The sequence below is a fragment of the Crinia signifera genome, chromosome 3 (assembly GCF_055691185.1).
Source record: "Crinia signifera chromosome 3, ASM5569118v1, whole genome shotgun sequence".
NCBI lineage: Eukaryota > Metazoa > Chordata > Amphibia > Anura > Myobatrachidae > Crinia > Crinia signifera.
In genome coordinates, this window is record NC_139219.1 from 208,850,989 (window position 1) to 208,865,305 (window position 14,317).

The 14,317-nt window shown below is 44.0% G+C and overlaps 1 protein-coding gene across 1 annotated transcript in view; it reads left to right on the plus strand.

The window, feature by feature from the left end:
- Positions 1–1,695: 1,695 nt before the first annotated feature.
- GCM1 (GCM transcription factor 1) overlaps positions 1,696–14,317 on the plus strand; it is a 29,796-nt gene continuing 17,174 nt past the window's right edge. The window contains exons 1-2 of the mRNA XM_083174969.1: positions 1,696–1,782; positions 9,914–10,166. Coding sequence (XP_083031095.1) covers positions 1,696–1,782; positions 9,914–10,166 — 340 coding nt within the window. The remainder of the gene's footprint in view (positions 1,783–9,913; positions 10,167–14,317) is intronic.

The following is a 14,317-nucleotide window of genomic DNA, read 5'->3' on the forward strand; positions in this document are numbered from 1 at the left end:
AATAAACCTGCTCCAGTGATGGGCCCCCAGTAGCGCACGCAGGGGGGGGGGGGGTTCTGATTACCCAGAACCCCCCTCCAGGAGTCTAAGGACCCTAGGCTGAAAGCTGAGGGTCCCCTCTTTCCATGGGTACCAGAATTTTTAATCGGCCCTTGGGAACCGGAGATATCTGACTTCAAAGCAGTGGTCCCCATCCAAGCCTGTTAATTGCTCTTCCCAGTCAGATATTTCAGGTTCTGTCTGACTGAGAGTTTGAGGGTATATTCCAAAAGCTGGGACTCTTCCCCTTTGATGGACACTAGTAGCTTGTCTCTACTGTTCCCAGAACCAGAGATATCAGCCTTCCAGCAGCTGGTTACTGCTCCAACTTCACACACCTGGTATGTAGTTTTATATACTCATTGGCGGATTGCTCTGCCTCCTGAACTGTGATCCCCTAGTCCCCAATACTATTTGGTAGGTGGGATTCTCTACTTTTTAATTCCAATTAAAATCTAAGAAATCTTTTTCCGGGAACTGGAGATATCTGCAGTCAAGCAAGCTGTCCTCCCACCAGAAAATTATGAATAATAAGCCCACTCCACTATACACCCCTCCTCTGCATATTAAACATCCTCTACCACCCCGGAAGTTATGTATCAGGGCCCCTTCATTCAGCCCAATGCCCCCTTCACCCACCTCATCTCCCACCATCTGTGCAGTAAAGGGGTAATTAGTGGAAATTACTGATCCAGGCCCTACATGCTGAGCGGTTGATATAATACCCCCTACCACCCGTGGGACATCAAAGCTTCCCCCACCCCTACCGCTGGAGGATTGGTAGAGGCCCCAATACATTGCTATGCCCAGGGGTCTACACTGCTGTTGCTGCCCCTGTATGTGTATGTATATATATATATATATATATATATATATATGTATATATTATTATTATTATTTATACATTTACATATAATACTTTAACTGACCCGGCATATACTGGGTCACCTAAGTGTCCATCTCCGGAAACCCCCTTCTGAAAATCCTGCATTTATTTATTTATTAACAGTTTCTTCTATAGCGCAGCATATTCCGTTGCGCTTTACAATAGCATTTGCCCCTGGCCCCAGGCCGGTCTGCTGCTGAGACCTTGCAGGTTTGTGAGATCCAACACATACCGGAATTTCAGACACCGGCAGCAGAGTCCAAGACGCAATACAGGGATCCATTTGAAGAGTATCACAGGGAGAAATCACACAGATATATTGGTAAGACCGTATTTCTAGGAATGTCAGGGGCAAATGCAGGATTTACGGGGGGTTCCATATTGCACACATATACATACTACACCATACACATGCATAGCACAACACACACACATATATAATGTACATACATACATGAAGGGGAGGCAGACAGATGACATGAGGTGCCACCAAGTAAGTGGTGGCTTGATAGCAGAATGTAAGCAGGCAGAGATGGTCGGAGGACCAGCTTCAGGACTAGGTTATGCAGCGGAAGGGTATGCATTGATTAAAAGGTGAGTTTTTAGTGCCCATTTGAAGCTTCAGGGACAGGAAGAGTCTAATGGAGCGAGGGAGTGCGTTCCACTGAAGGGGTGCAGCCAACAAAGTCCTGAACTCTAGCGTGGCAAGCAGTGATCAGGGTGGAGGAGAGACGATGGTCATCAGCTGACCATAGGGGGCGGGAGGGAGTATGAATGGAGATGAGGCTGGAGATGTGTGGAGCAGTGGAATTAAAGATGACCCTGTTTGTGACGGTGAGGAGTTTGAAGAGGATTATGTAGGGGAATGGAAGCCAGTGCAGATTGAAGGGGAGTGGCAGAAGTGGAGCAACGGGAGAGGAAGCTAAATCTGGCTGCAGAGTTAAGACCAGATTGATGGGGAGTTAGATGGGAGTGAGCAATGCCAGTGAGGAGAACATTGCAGTCGGCGAGATGTGAGATGACCAGTGAGTGGAAGATAAGTTTATTTACACTCTGGGAGAGAAAAGGCCTGATGCAAGCAATGTTGCATAACTGGAACTGACAAGAATGTGCCAGCTTGGATGTTGGATGCAAAGGAGAGGGAGGAGTCAAGAGTGACATCCAGACAGCAGAGTTGGGGAACAGGGGAGATGATGGTGTTGTTAACAGTGATCAATATTTTAGTAGGGGGTGTAACTCTAGATGGAGGAAAAATAATGAGTTCAGTTTTGTCCATATTGAGTTTTTAGAGAGCGTTCAGACATCCAGGAGGAGATCCAAGTGGAGGGGGGAGAGGATGAGATGAGGGAGTGGACTTCCTCATCTGTAGTGTGGGAGGACAGAGTTGTATAGTTGAAGGGGGAGGATGATTGGGGTAGGTGGGAAGCAGAGGGGGATTATGTTGTATTATCTAAATTTTATAAAGAAAGAAGGAGGCAAGGTCAGTGGCAGTGAGGGATGATGGGGGGGGAGGGCGAAGGAGTACATTGAAAGTTTCAAAGAGATGGTGGGGACTGGATGACTGAGAAAAGATGAGTGATTGGAAAAAAGATTGCTTGGAGAGGGAGAGAGCAGCGTTGTAGGAGGAGAAAATAAACTTGAAATGGAGGAAGTCTGCCAAAGAGTGAAATTTCCTCCAGAGGCATTAAGGGGGCCACAGAGGCCCCCTGAATGGGGCAGGTCATGGTGCAAAGAGGGGAGAGGAAAGTCTCCAGGGAGGACTGGATAGTAGGGTCAAGAGCCCCAAGATTGCGTCTGGTGATGGTGGATCTGGGCGTTGAGGGGATGATGAGAGGGTGAAAGAAAGCAGATAGTGGACAGAGAATGGGAAGGAAGAGTATGAGAAATCAGATAGATCACAATGGTGAACAAGGTGAAGACGAGGTCAAGGGAGTGTCCGGTGCACTACTGTGTGGCATAATGTTTATAAAGGGCACTACTATGTGGTGTAATATGAATAAATAGAAATACAGTGTGACATAACACAAATAAGTAGCACTACTGTAAGGTGTAATGTGTATAATATAAAGTGACATTTTCTGGGAGGCATTATGTGAATAAAGTAAGAGGCACTTCTGTGAGGTGTAACATGTATAAGGTAAAGGGGTCAAGTCTAACATGTATTAGGTAAAGGGGCACTTCTCTGAGGCGTAATGTGTTCAAGATATAGAGGTATTACTGTGTGACGTAACATGAGTAATGAACACTACTTTGAATAACATGAACATTCGGGGGGGGGGGGGGGGGGGCACATGCTGCTCCGATTTTAAACATTGGCCATGGGGGCGACAATGCTCTTTCTGGCACAGAACACCAAATGTGTATGTTAGGCTTTAGGGATGATGATTGCTATGGTTGAAGAGTGATTTTTTTTTTGCTAGCTGTTGCTGTGATCTGTGATGCTGTGATGGGTGCATGTGCTGGGAGTGGGTTGCTGGGTCAGAGGTGGAACTAATGCCTAAGGGGCTTCAGGCAAAATCTTGCCTTAGATATCAAATTAGTTAGGAATGACTCTGATGACCCCATCACATAGCAGTAACAGGACAGATAGAGGTAAAAAAAGGTGTCCCATGTAGAGAATTACTAGACATGGCATGCTATGTTGTAAACCGCATGCCACATCAGGAGAGGCTACACCTTACCAGCTGCAGCATAGTTATACCATGTTTGGGGCAATGGGCATATTATAATGGGCCGAAGGTGCTTATTTTACCTTGCACTCACATATGGGTGTGAAGTAAAATAATTGATGTTGTCCTTCCAAAACCATCTGTGATGTTGGTTGCACCTACAGTAGAAACAAAGAGGGCTATCTAAATATCCACTATTTAATAGGAACCGCAAAAAAAAAAAAAATGACAAGCTGTTACTTGATAAAATACAAAACTGACAAAAAGAGAACACAATACTACATTGTTGCTGTGTTCCTCTGTAACATTGTTTTTTTTTGGCAAAATATACAGTATATGTCTATGTCATGTATATATTAGGGTCAATTAAAGGCACTTTGCAGAAACAACTGGTACTCCCACCTGCAAACTTAAAACACTTGTCTCATCCATAAAGCACCCCAATATAATTGTCTCATACCTTGTACCCCCATTTCCATCACTTTGTATTTTTTCACCCCAAATCTGGCATTTCATTATTGGCTAATTAAAAAGTTAAAAGTGCCTAATAATGCAGTGTTCACACTGTTTGTGTAAACTACCCGGCTTTTACCTGGCATTGTAATGATGGGACTGCAGCACCGGATCCTGTTCTCACTGCTAAGGCAAAGTTCTGGGGGAAGCAGTTCTACCCGGTAATTTGCCCTAATTTGCCAACCGATGTCTGCATACCCGGGTAAAAAGCAGGGTTGGAGACCCGGGAATTTCGACATGGGTTGACCCGTTGACACTGGGGAAAAAAAACCTGTGTTAAAAGGAATTACCGGGTCGACACATTAGACCCAGGAATTTTCCTAGCAGTGAGAACGGGGTATTAGTCATTAAGGGGGTGGCCAAGGGGTTCTGATCCAAGTCCAACATTTTTACACCAAAATTGTAATTCCCCCCAATGTTTCACCTGCTCAGAGTAGGTGAAGGGACTTTGAACACAAAGCTGTTCCTGGCTGAGTCTACAGTCTTATGGCAAAGTAATACAGGCTATATGTGAGACATTAAATTCCACAGGTGTGCCAAGTCAACAGTGTCTAGGTCGACAGTTAATAGGTCGACCACTATTGGTCAACAGGCAATAGGTCAACACATGAAAAAGGTTGACATAACTAGGTCAACATTGACAAAAGGTTGACACAGTCAAAAGGTCGCCATGGAAATGGTTGGCAGAGAAAAAGGACGACACACGTTTTTCACTTTTTGTGTCAATGTCGACATTTCTTGACATGGACACTGTATTATTGTACTGCGTCTCCTCTCATGGCACACTGCGCTCACCATGCTTCGGGCATGGTGCCTCCCTGAACTCTGCACTCTATTATATTCTCCGTCTATGCCCACTTGGATGGTGAAGTAAGAACAAGTCAATTTAAAAAATAATAAAAACTTGTGTTGACTTTTTCCTGTGTCGTCCAGTGACATATTGAGCTTATGCTTGCATTGACTTATTGTCTATGGCGACATAGGCCATGTCGACCTTTTTCAGGAGTTGAACTATTGCCTGTCGATCAACAGTGGTCGACCTATTGGTCTAAGGGGCCCACTTCTGCCCCTGTCACCCACTGTTTTTCCCTGTCACACTCTGCTTCTACCCACTGCTGTGTTGCATATTATGAACTTGGGTTGGGCTGAAGGAGGAAGGGCAAATTATATTTTTGCATCTGGGCTCACCACCCACAAGTTGCACCACAACAGCCCAGTATGCCTTCGTTAACTATGCAAAAGTTCAAGCACCGGTATTTCCATCTGCAAGCAAATCAGGAAACAACAAACCTAAATACTAATTGTTTTGATAGTGTTCTCAGACAGAGATCAGATTGCAGGGTGAGATATACAGTAGGAACATGGTATTACTATTACTATTAGTGGCATCATCAGTATAATAGTGTTTATTCCAATGATATGTACCCCATGTGCCTCTTACAGTCACTGATACCCCTTTCACATTGCATCTCCAACCAGGGTTATTACCAGGTTGGAGACGTACGGACCAGGGTTGAGGTGCGGAGTGAAAGCACCACAGCTTATTACCTGGGTCGACCAACATGGCAATTATAAGAAGGGTGAAACCCAGGTCGCCCATGAAATGCTGGGCTTTCTTACTAACACCCCCCCCCCCCTCATGCGAGCATCATCCTGACAGTGCAACTTGGCGACGGTGCTCGGACAGAAGCCCTGTACATGCCCATAAACGATTATGCGCATGCGCAGGGCACAAACTTTGGACCCCCGTACGAATGTGTGGGGGACTGAACACACTAGGATCAGGGCCTTAGTTCGGAGTTGGGTCGGACCCAAGATCGCAATCCTTGGTCCGATCCGGCTTTGAAATGTGAAAGGGGTATGATATACTCTATACCTCTCACACACATAGCCCATTATTCAGATCTGATCGCAGTACAAATTTTAATTTTTATACTGCAATTTAAATTTCAGTTTCAACACACCCCACCCAAATTTAACTCTCTCTGCACGTGTGACATCTGCCCCACCTGCAGTCCACATGGTTTTGCCCATTTTCCAAACAAATTTGTACTGCAATCAGATCTGAATAAGGGCCATAGTGACACACTATGCCTCTCACACTCAGGGCCTCATTCTGGTTCACTCCTTCTGGCAAATTCCTTCTTAGATGGACAAAACCATGTGTACTGCAGGGGAGCAGATGTAAAATGTGCAGAGAGAATTAGATTTGGGTGAGTTATTTTGTTTCTGTGCAGGGAAAATACTGACTGCTTTATTTTGACACTGCAATATAGATCACCCAAAGCTAACTCTCTCTGCACAAGTAACATCTACCCCACCTGCAGTGCACATGTCTTTTTCCATCTAAGAAGGAATTTGCCAGAAGGAGTGAACCAGAATAAGGCCCTCCATGTACCTCTAATACACACAATATTTTTTTACTATGTGCTACCTGCAGTTTCCTCTCAAGAGCCAACTGCCAACAGCCTCCTGTGTTTCCTCCACCTTCCTTCTACTTTCCTTTCCTGACAGTCAGTGTATGTATGTGGTGTGTCTGTGCTTCAATTGGCTAAATTACTGCGGGCCGATTCAGACCCGTTCATTCAGCGGGGTGCTGCTTACCTGTTTTACCTGCGATTATACGCAGCCTAATGAACAGGTCTGAATCGTGCCCAGTGTTTGTTGTCACTCAGCTAATCAAAGCACAGAAAGTAATGCTGAGGAGATCCTGCACAGATCTGGAAACTCCTCAGTGTCAGAGACACAGCAGCTGCTCAGTATGGTAGTGGCTAGATCAATACCATGGGAAACTCCACGTGACCTGCTACAGCAGGGCCGCAAGGGCAAGGTCGGGGGCTAGCAGTTTTACTATCCATGTCAACATCTATTCAATTTAGTAACCTGTGGCTAGCGAAGCAGAGCGAGCCACCAAGTCAATATACTACAGCAGCGTGCTTTTTGTACTTGGGGCCTGAATCTGGTTCACTCGCAAAAGCAAATTCTCTAATGGTCAAAACCATGTGCACTGCAGGTGGGGCAGATGTAACATGTGCAGAGAGAGTTAGATTTGGGTGTTCTTTTGTTTCTGTGCAGAGTAAATACTGGCTGCTTTATTTTTACACTGCAATATAGATATCAGTTTGAAGTACAAACCCCACCCAAATCTAATTCTCTCTGCACATGTTACATCTGCCCCCCCTGCAGTGCACATGGTTTTGTCCATCTAAGCAGGATTTTTTTAGAAAAAATAAACCAAAATAAGGCCCATGGTTTTGTCCACTAGAGAGAGAATTTGCTTTTGTGAGTGAACCAGAATCAGGCCCTAGATGCGATGTGATCTAGCACAAAAAGTACGTGCTGTACATAGATTTTGTGTTATGTGTGGGAGCACACATCACATGGGCAAAACGCACCGTGTATGGGTACCGACCAGCCAGCTCCTAATTGTCATTTTCAAAACACAGTCTGTGACATGACAAAAAGGAACTGAATGGCTGGTCATTTAGCCATACCCGGCAACATTTTCATGGGTCCCGGTTTTTTTTTTGCGGGCATCAGTATCCTGTGGTGGTGGGGGTGCATTTGGTATTCCCCCATCACTTGCTGCTCTGATTAGCAGACTAGCGGTGGATAGACATTATGCTCATGCACACAGGGTCCATTCACGGGAGATAGGGGGGCACCTACGTCGACTCGACATAGACAATAATGAAAACAAATCACGTCAAGTTTTTCATTTTGCTTATGTTGACCTAATGCATGTTGAGCTTTTTAATGTGTCCACCAATAGTGGTCCACATTCTGACTGTCGACCTAGACACTGTCGACCTAACAACCAGTATCCTTCTTGTCTCTTCTCCCAGAAATACAGATGTAAAAAGTCAGCTTAATTTTCTGATATTAGGGGAGATTTATTAAATCTTGGAGAGAGGTAAAGTGGAGAGAGATAAATAACCAACCCATCAGCTTCTATATCCCACACACCCTTAGCGATTCAAGCCACCGACCATATTAACATAGAAACATAGGGGGTTATTTTGGTTCACTCTTTCTGACAAATTCTTTCTTAGATGGACAAAACCATGTGTACTGCAGGTGGGGCAGATGTTACTTGTGCAAAGAGAATTAGCTTTGGGTGGGGTTTTACTTCAAAGTGAGATCTATATTGCAGTGTAAAAATAAAGCAGTCAGTATTTTCCCTGCACAGCAACAAAATAACTCATCTGCCCCCCTGCAGTGCACATAGTTTTGTCCATCTAAGAAGGAATTTGTCAGAAAGAGTGAACCAAAATAACCCCCATAGAATTTGATGGCAGATAAGAACCCTTTGGCCCATCTAGTCATATTTGTTCACAATATCAGCGATGCCAGCGGGTGTACAATGCAGGGCGACAATATAGTTCAGCGACGTCACCAGGACCCCTGCCGGACATGCAGTCGCTGACAATATCATCAGATTGAGCTGCATGCACAGACAGGGAGGGTCGTTAATGACCCACGGGAGCACACATCGTTCGACGTTTGGAGCAAACACGTGGGGTGATATAATGAACAATGGGGGTTACTCACACCTGATCGCACGGCTTCAAATTCACAGTGTCAGCGATTATCTATAGCCTACGCAGGCATACGGATCATGCGCGAGGCCACCCTGCGATAAAGTCCTGCTCATTTTTTTTACCGCTGCCCATTAGCAGACTAGCGGTTTGTGGGTGTCACCTGCCAATTTTCTGGACAAATGCAGGCATGCCCAGGCGTTTTCAGGGGGGGTACGTGATGTCACCTCCCAATCCTCATGTTTCTATTGCATCGGCTAAGTCCTGGGCTACACACATGCTGCACACACTGGGAAAATGGATTTGCAGCTGATTGGAGGCCTGCAATATATCTGCAGGCTTGCACAGGTCTACTACTGTCAATTTCAAACCCTGTCTGGAACATGTCAGTTAGGGGCTGATTGGCTGGTACTTTATCACTCTCTATTTATCACTTTTTAAAGCTTAGTACTTATGGCCCAATAAATTAAAAGATAATTTCACAATTTACACAGATTGTAAGAAAAAATACTAAAATGATTAACTGCTGCTTTTGTATTATATGAAATAATGGGACAGATGTATGAAGTAGTGTAATGAGGGAGAAGCGGTATCAGTGCATACCGGTTCTCCCCCATGTATGATGTTGCCAGCATGCAGTAAATGCTAGGGGTGCTATGTGCCCTTGTCCATATCGGCGCTGCTTTCTAAACGATAGCAGGCTGATATGCAGAGTTAATGTATGAACAGTCGACAGCAGTGACCATTCCCCCCTGCCGCTATTGACTTCAACAGCTACTCGGTGGCGCTGTCCCTGCTGCTTGGTCCAGGCTGCGCAGGAGATCACGCGTGAGTAGCGAGATCTCGCGCATGGCCAGTACAGCTGGCAGAGGGGAAGGAGAGAGCACGTCAGTGTGAGCTGATGCATTGTCTGTTCAAGGGGTGGAGTTTGCGCTCCTCCGCTTCGGCGTACAAGATCTAGTCGATGTCCCTTCCTGCTTCACCTGATTGATGAGGAGAAGCAGGAAGTGTTATAGTGGAGCGATAAGCACTGCTATAGTACATCTGCCCCAATGTTTCTTTTACTAGATGGTTATAAGTTTACTTTGAATTATGAAGGCATTCCGTGACTTTTATAAAAGTACACAAGTATACAAAAGTATACAATCCCAGAATTGCTCAGTTTAATCTTCACAATTATATTATGGAGAAAACACACAAAAAAAGGTGTTTTATTTAAAATAAATATTTAACCAGCAGGCACGTGCTATTGTTTGGCTTATTTTCAGGATTTGGAAAAAACAGAATGGTTCCAAGAGTGGCCGGACTCCTCTGTGAAGCACATCTACAGTTCTGTAGATAAAAATGCCCAGAGACATCTAAGTGGCTGGGCAATGCGCAATACCAATAATCACAACTCTCGTATCTTGAAGAAGTCCTGCCTTGGTGTCCTTGTCTGCAGCAATGACTGTACAACCTCAAATGGTGGGAAGATATACCTAAGGCCGGCCATATGTGACAAAGCACGTCAAAAGCAACAAAGTAAGTAAGTGTGTGTGATTCTCAGGGTCTTGTGGAGTGTACAGGAGCAAGTACAGGATAGGTTCACCTGGTATTTCAAATCTAAATAATTATTTTGGCAATGTATTTTATTGCAGGGAGATAAAGGGGTGGAAATCACTCATTTATAGGGGCACACGGCTGTTTCCACTCAGCCAAAAGTTCATCTTATTTGTGTACCAGCTCTAAGCAGGAGGTGACCAGATCTGCTTCTATACTTTTAATAGGATCTACAGTATAGTCAGTGTTCCTGTTGCAGCTGGGAGCCGCATCTCTTAACTCATACCTCCCAACATGACCCTCTCCAGGAGGGACAGTATTCTCTGTTTCTGGACATCCCTCTTAATTTATGATTGCCGCCATAGGCAGAGCCAAATTTCCCATTAGGCATATGAGGCACGTGCCTAGGGGCGGCACATGTTTGGGGGCGGCACTTGGGTGCCTGTGATAGTACTGTCAGCCCAAAATGTACCAATAACTGCAAAATATCCACTGTACTGTACTATATTCCATTTTAAATAGAGTGTAAATGGATAGGACATGCAGATACTGCCCCTATAAACTGTCCTACTTAGTAAACATTATTGTTGTGCCTAGGGGCGCCCTCATCCCTAAATCCGCCCCTGGCCATAGGTTATTTGCTCAGAAACAGATTATAAAATCGGGCGCAAAGGATATAAAAATAAATAAATAATATTCCGTATCAACACAATAATCAATCCATTATAGACATGCAGCAGCTCCTAGTTGGTTTTCTGGTAACCAAATATATAGAACACGTGGATAGTTAAGAAGAGAGCGCTATTCAATACAAATATATAAAATATAATTAAAGAAAATTATATATGTATAAACAATATATGTAAAAAACAACAATACTAATACTTGTATAGCATGCAGTGTCCATGAAGAATTTAGCACAGGACAGCTCTACTGATAAGAGCTATTCTTTTCAGTTGTGGGGGCTTCTGTTTGTGTGCAGAAGCTGCTGCAGTGGCAGTTAGTTCATTCTCTCTCTCTGTGCCCAGCTCTCTGCAACAGAGTGGAAGACACTGGGAGGATCCAATCGGATCCCTCTTAGAGCACAATGCGAAGAAAAGCCCATTGGCTTTTAGGATTCGGTATGAAATACCGACGTTTAAAATCCTGACGTTCAAAATACCGACAGCTATTGACAAGGTCAAAATACCGACATTTAAAATACCGACAAGGTCATATAGAATGTAGACAGGTGAAAAAGTCTACATGACTTTCAGTCGTCAGGTCGCGATGTAGACATGGGGTTTTTCACTGTTTTTTTTACCCGAATGGACACAGTTGGCAGTTAACCGTAGCCCCTCGCATTCCTGGATTCGCTCGCAATGCTTCGGGCACAGTGCCTCGCTGCGCTGGGCACACTATTTTATTCTCCCACCACGCCCTAGTGGATGGTAGGGCATGAAATACCGCCTGTCGGCACATGTCGGGTCAAAAAACAGTGAAAAAAACCATGTCGAACTCGCGACCTGTCGACCGAAAGACATGTACACTTTTTCACCTTGTCAGGATTTTAAATGTCGGTATTTTGACCTTGTCGGGAGTTTGACCTTGTTGGGTCAATGGTTGTCTGTATTTTGACTGTCAGGATTTTGATTGCATCCCGGCATCTACAGATGGCATTGCTTACCAATTCCATGCTTTGGAATGTATCACAGAAAAATAAACCTGGTTTTGCAGTGTAAATGATTGCCACTTAAAGAAACCCCAGAGAACGGTTTCGAAACGTCTTACTTCCTGATTCTCACACCCTATGTGAAGATAGGACAATTCTGATGTCATTATGATTGATGACAGTGGTAAAAATAGTTTAAACATTTTAACATTGTCTGCGGTATAACTTTAAACATGATGCTTTAAGAACATGTTTAAAGTTATACTGATAACACAGTTAATCTTAAACTAACATTATAACTGTGTTGGCATAATGATGTTGTCATTGTCCAGCCCACATATAGTTTGTCAATATATTCTGTGCCTTTAGCATGGAGTTATTTTATCTTTGGGCGAGCCCCCTAGGAAAACCAAACAACACGCTGAACAGGCTTGGGCTGTATGTCATGCTAATGGTGAAGACTGTGCTACTCCATGTCACTGCTATATTACCTGCCTGTCATCGCCTAGGGTCAGTGTGAAGAATGCCGCCAACCCTCTCCACAAATGACCTGTAACTATATTTAGTTCTAAAAATAAAATATATTTATTTTATTTTTATTTTTTTAAGTCTCTAATGTACAGTATGCCTCCTGGTGCATTTAAGTGGTATTTTGAGTAGTACGTTTGCCTCAAATGGGTTTAATAACACATAAGCCTTTATATCTTCCACCACAGCAAGATAACATTACTGTGTCTACTGAATGCAGCCTTCAGTCCCACTGGAGGGTTTCTGCTACTTTATATTAAAGTCTTCTGGTGGATTGCAATAAGTATGTTTGAATAGAAGCCTGGACCTAGACGGCCTATACGGGGCATGCACATTTCATTCAATCCTGAGCTCCAATTACTGACATTGACAAACAGCATACTTGTCTTCCTGGTGCTCTCCATGCGGGAGAAAATGCTCTGTTCCTGGACTTTCCTGGTAATGTATGATTGCCATCACCTGTGGTGAAACACCTTTACCTAGCTCCCCACAGGTGATGGCAATCATACATTACCAGGGAAGTCCAGGAACAGAGCATTTTCTCCCGCATGGAGAGGGTCAGGTAGGCAAGTATGACAAACAGTAATTTAAGGTTAAGGTAAAGTGGCCTTTTACATTCCAAACAACGTGCATGAGATATGTTTGCTCTATATATGGCAAAATACAGTGTATGCTGGTGCTCCATGCCATGTATCTAGAGGCTGTCTGAAGTTTTTGGAAGAAAAGATCAAGCTATTAAAGAATGGATATTGAACATGTTTAAATTAACAGGTGATCTAGCATGCAAAATATAAATTCATGAGGGTCAATTTTCAAGTCAATGGCCTCTTCATGCTGTATTTATAAACATTTTATTAAAACAGAAAATCAGAGAGCATGGGAACATAAAGGATGTCTATATATAGCATTCTGGAATAAAAAGAGTAGAAACCGACAAAATTAATGAAAAAAATGCACATATTTAAAAGTCTCTGCATCGCCTCCTATAAGCAGTTACGGTACTTATGTAATATCTGGGCTCCCATTTTTCTTATGAGACCGGGTCCGCTCGCCACGCTTCGGGCACGGTGGCTCTCTGCGCTCGCCACACTATATAAAAATCAACTCCATGCATAGTTGGATAGTAGGGGTATGAAAAAATGGGGTGCATTTAACATGGGAGCCCAGATAAAACATAAGTACCGCAGTTACTGCACCCTATTAATTTAGTCAAACATAATTTGGTATTTATTACAATTGCTGAATGACTGCATCCTTAATACTTTAATATTTGCTAAAGTTGTATAGTAACCTGTGAACAACACATACATATGGCCAATGTATTGCATGCATTACAGTCTCTCTGTACACGGAGAAGAGACCCTAGTGAACAGGGCTGTAGAAGGGCACTATCCAGTGGCGTAGCTACGTTTTGGGCGCCCCCCCCCCGCCCCGCTAAGCACTCCTACCCCCCCCTGCCCCGCCTCCCCGCCGCCCATGCAAACCCCCCCTCAATCCCCCACAGCCTTACCTATCGCACTGGTCCCGGCGGCTCCGTTCTTCTGCTGAGGACCACCAGAAAATGGCCGCCCCCATACAGCAGACAGTTTCAGAGAACAGATAAGCAAGCATACAGTATTAAAAGCCAGGGCATTAAAACAGGTCTGCTTGTATGTAAGTAATATAACAGCCCAGCACCGCTATCATATTTATATCATATCATATTTACCAACTTAATCAGTTAGAGAACCTCAGTGTTGCATGAACCAATCCTCACATCCGCAGTTAAGTGGAACAAAGAGCACAGACAGTGGGGTACTGTGCAAAGAGGAAGGTGTGATGACTAGATCAATCTTCCTCCACCATGTCCTTGATAAACATTGTCTCCAACCAAAAGAAATTTATGGTAATAGGTGCTTAACGGACTCAATACATGGTCAAGGAGGAAGAATTAATGTTAAAATGGGTACACACC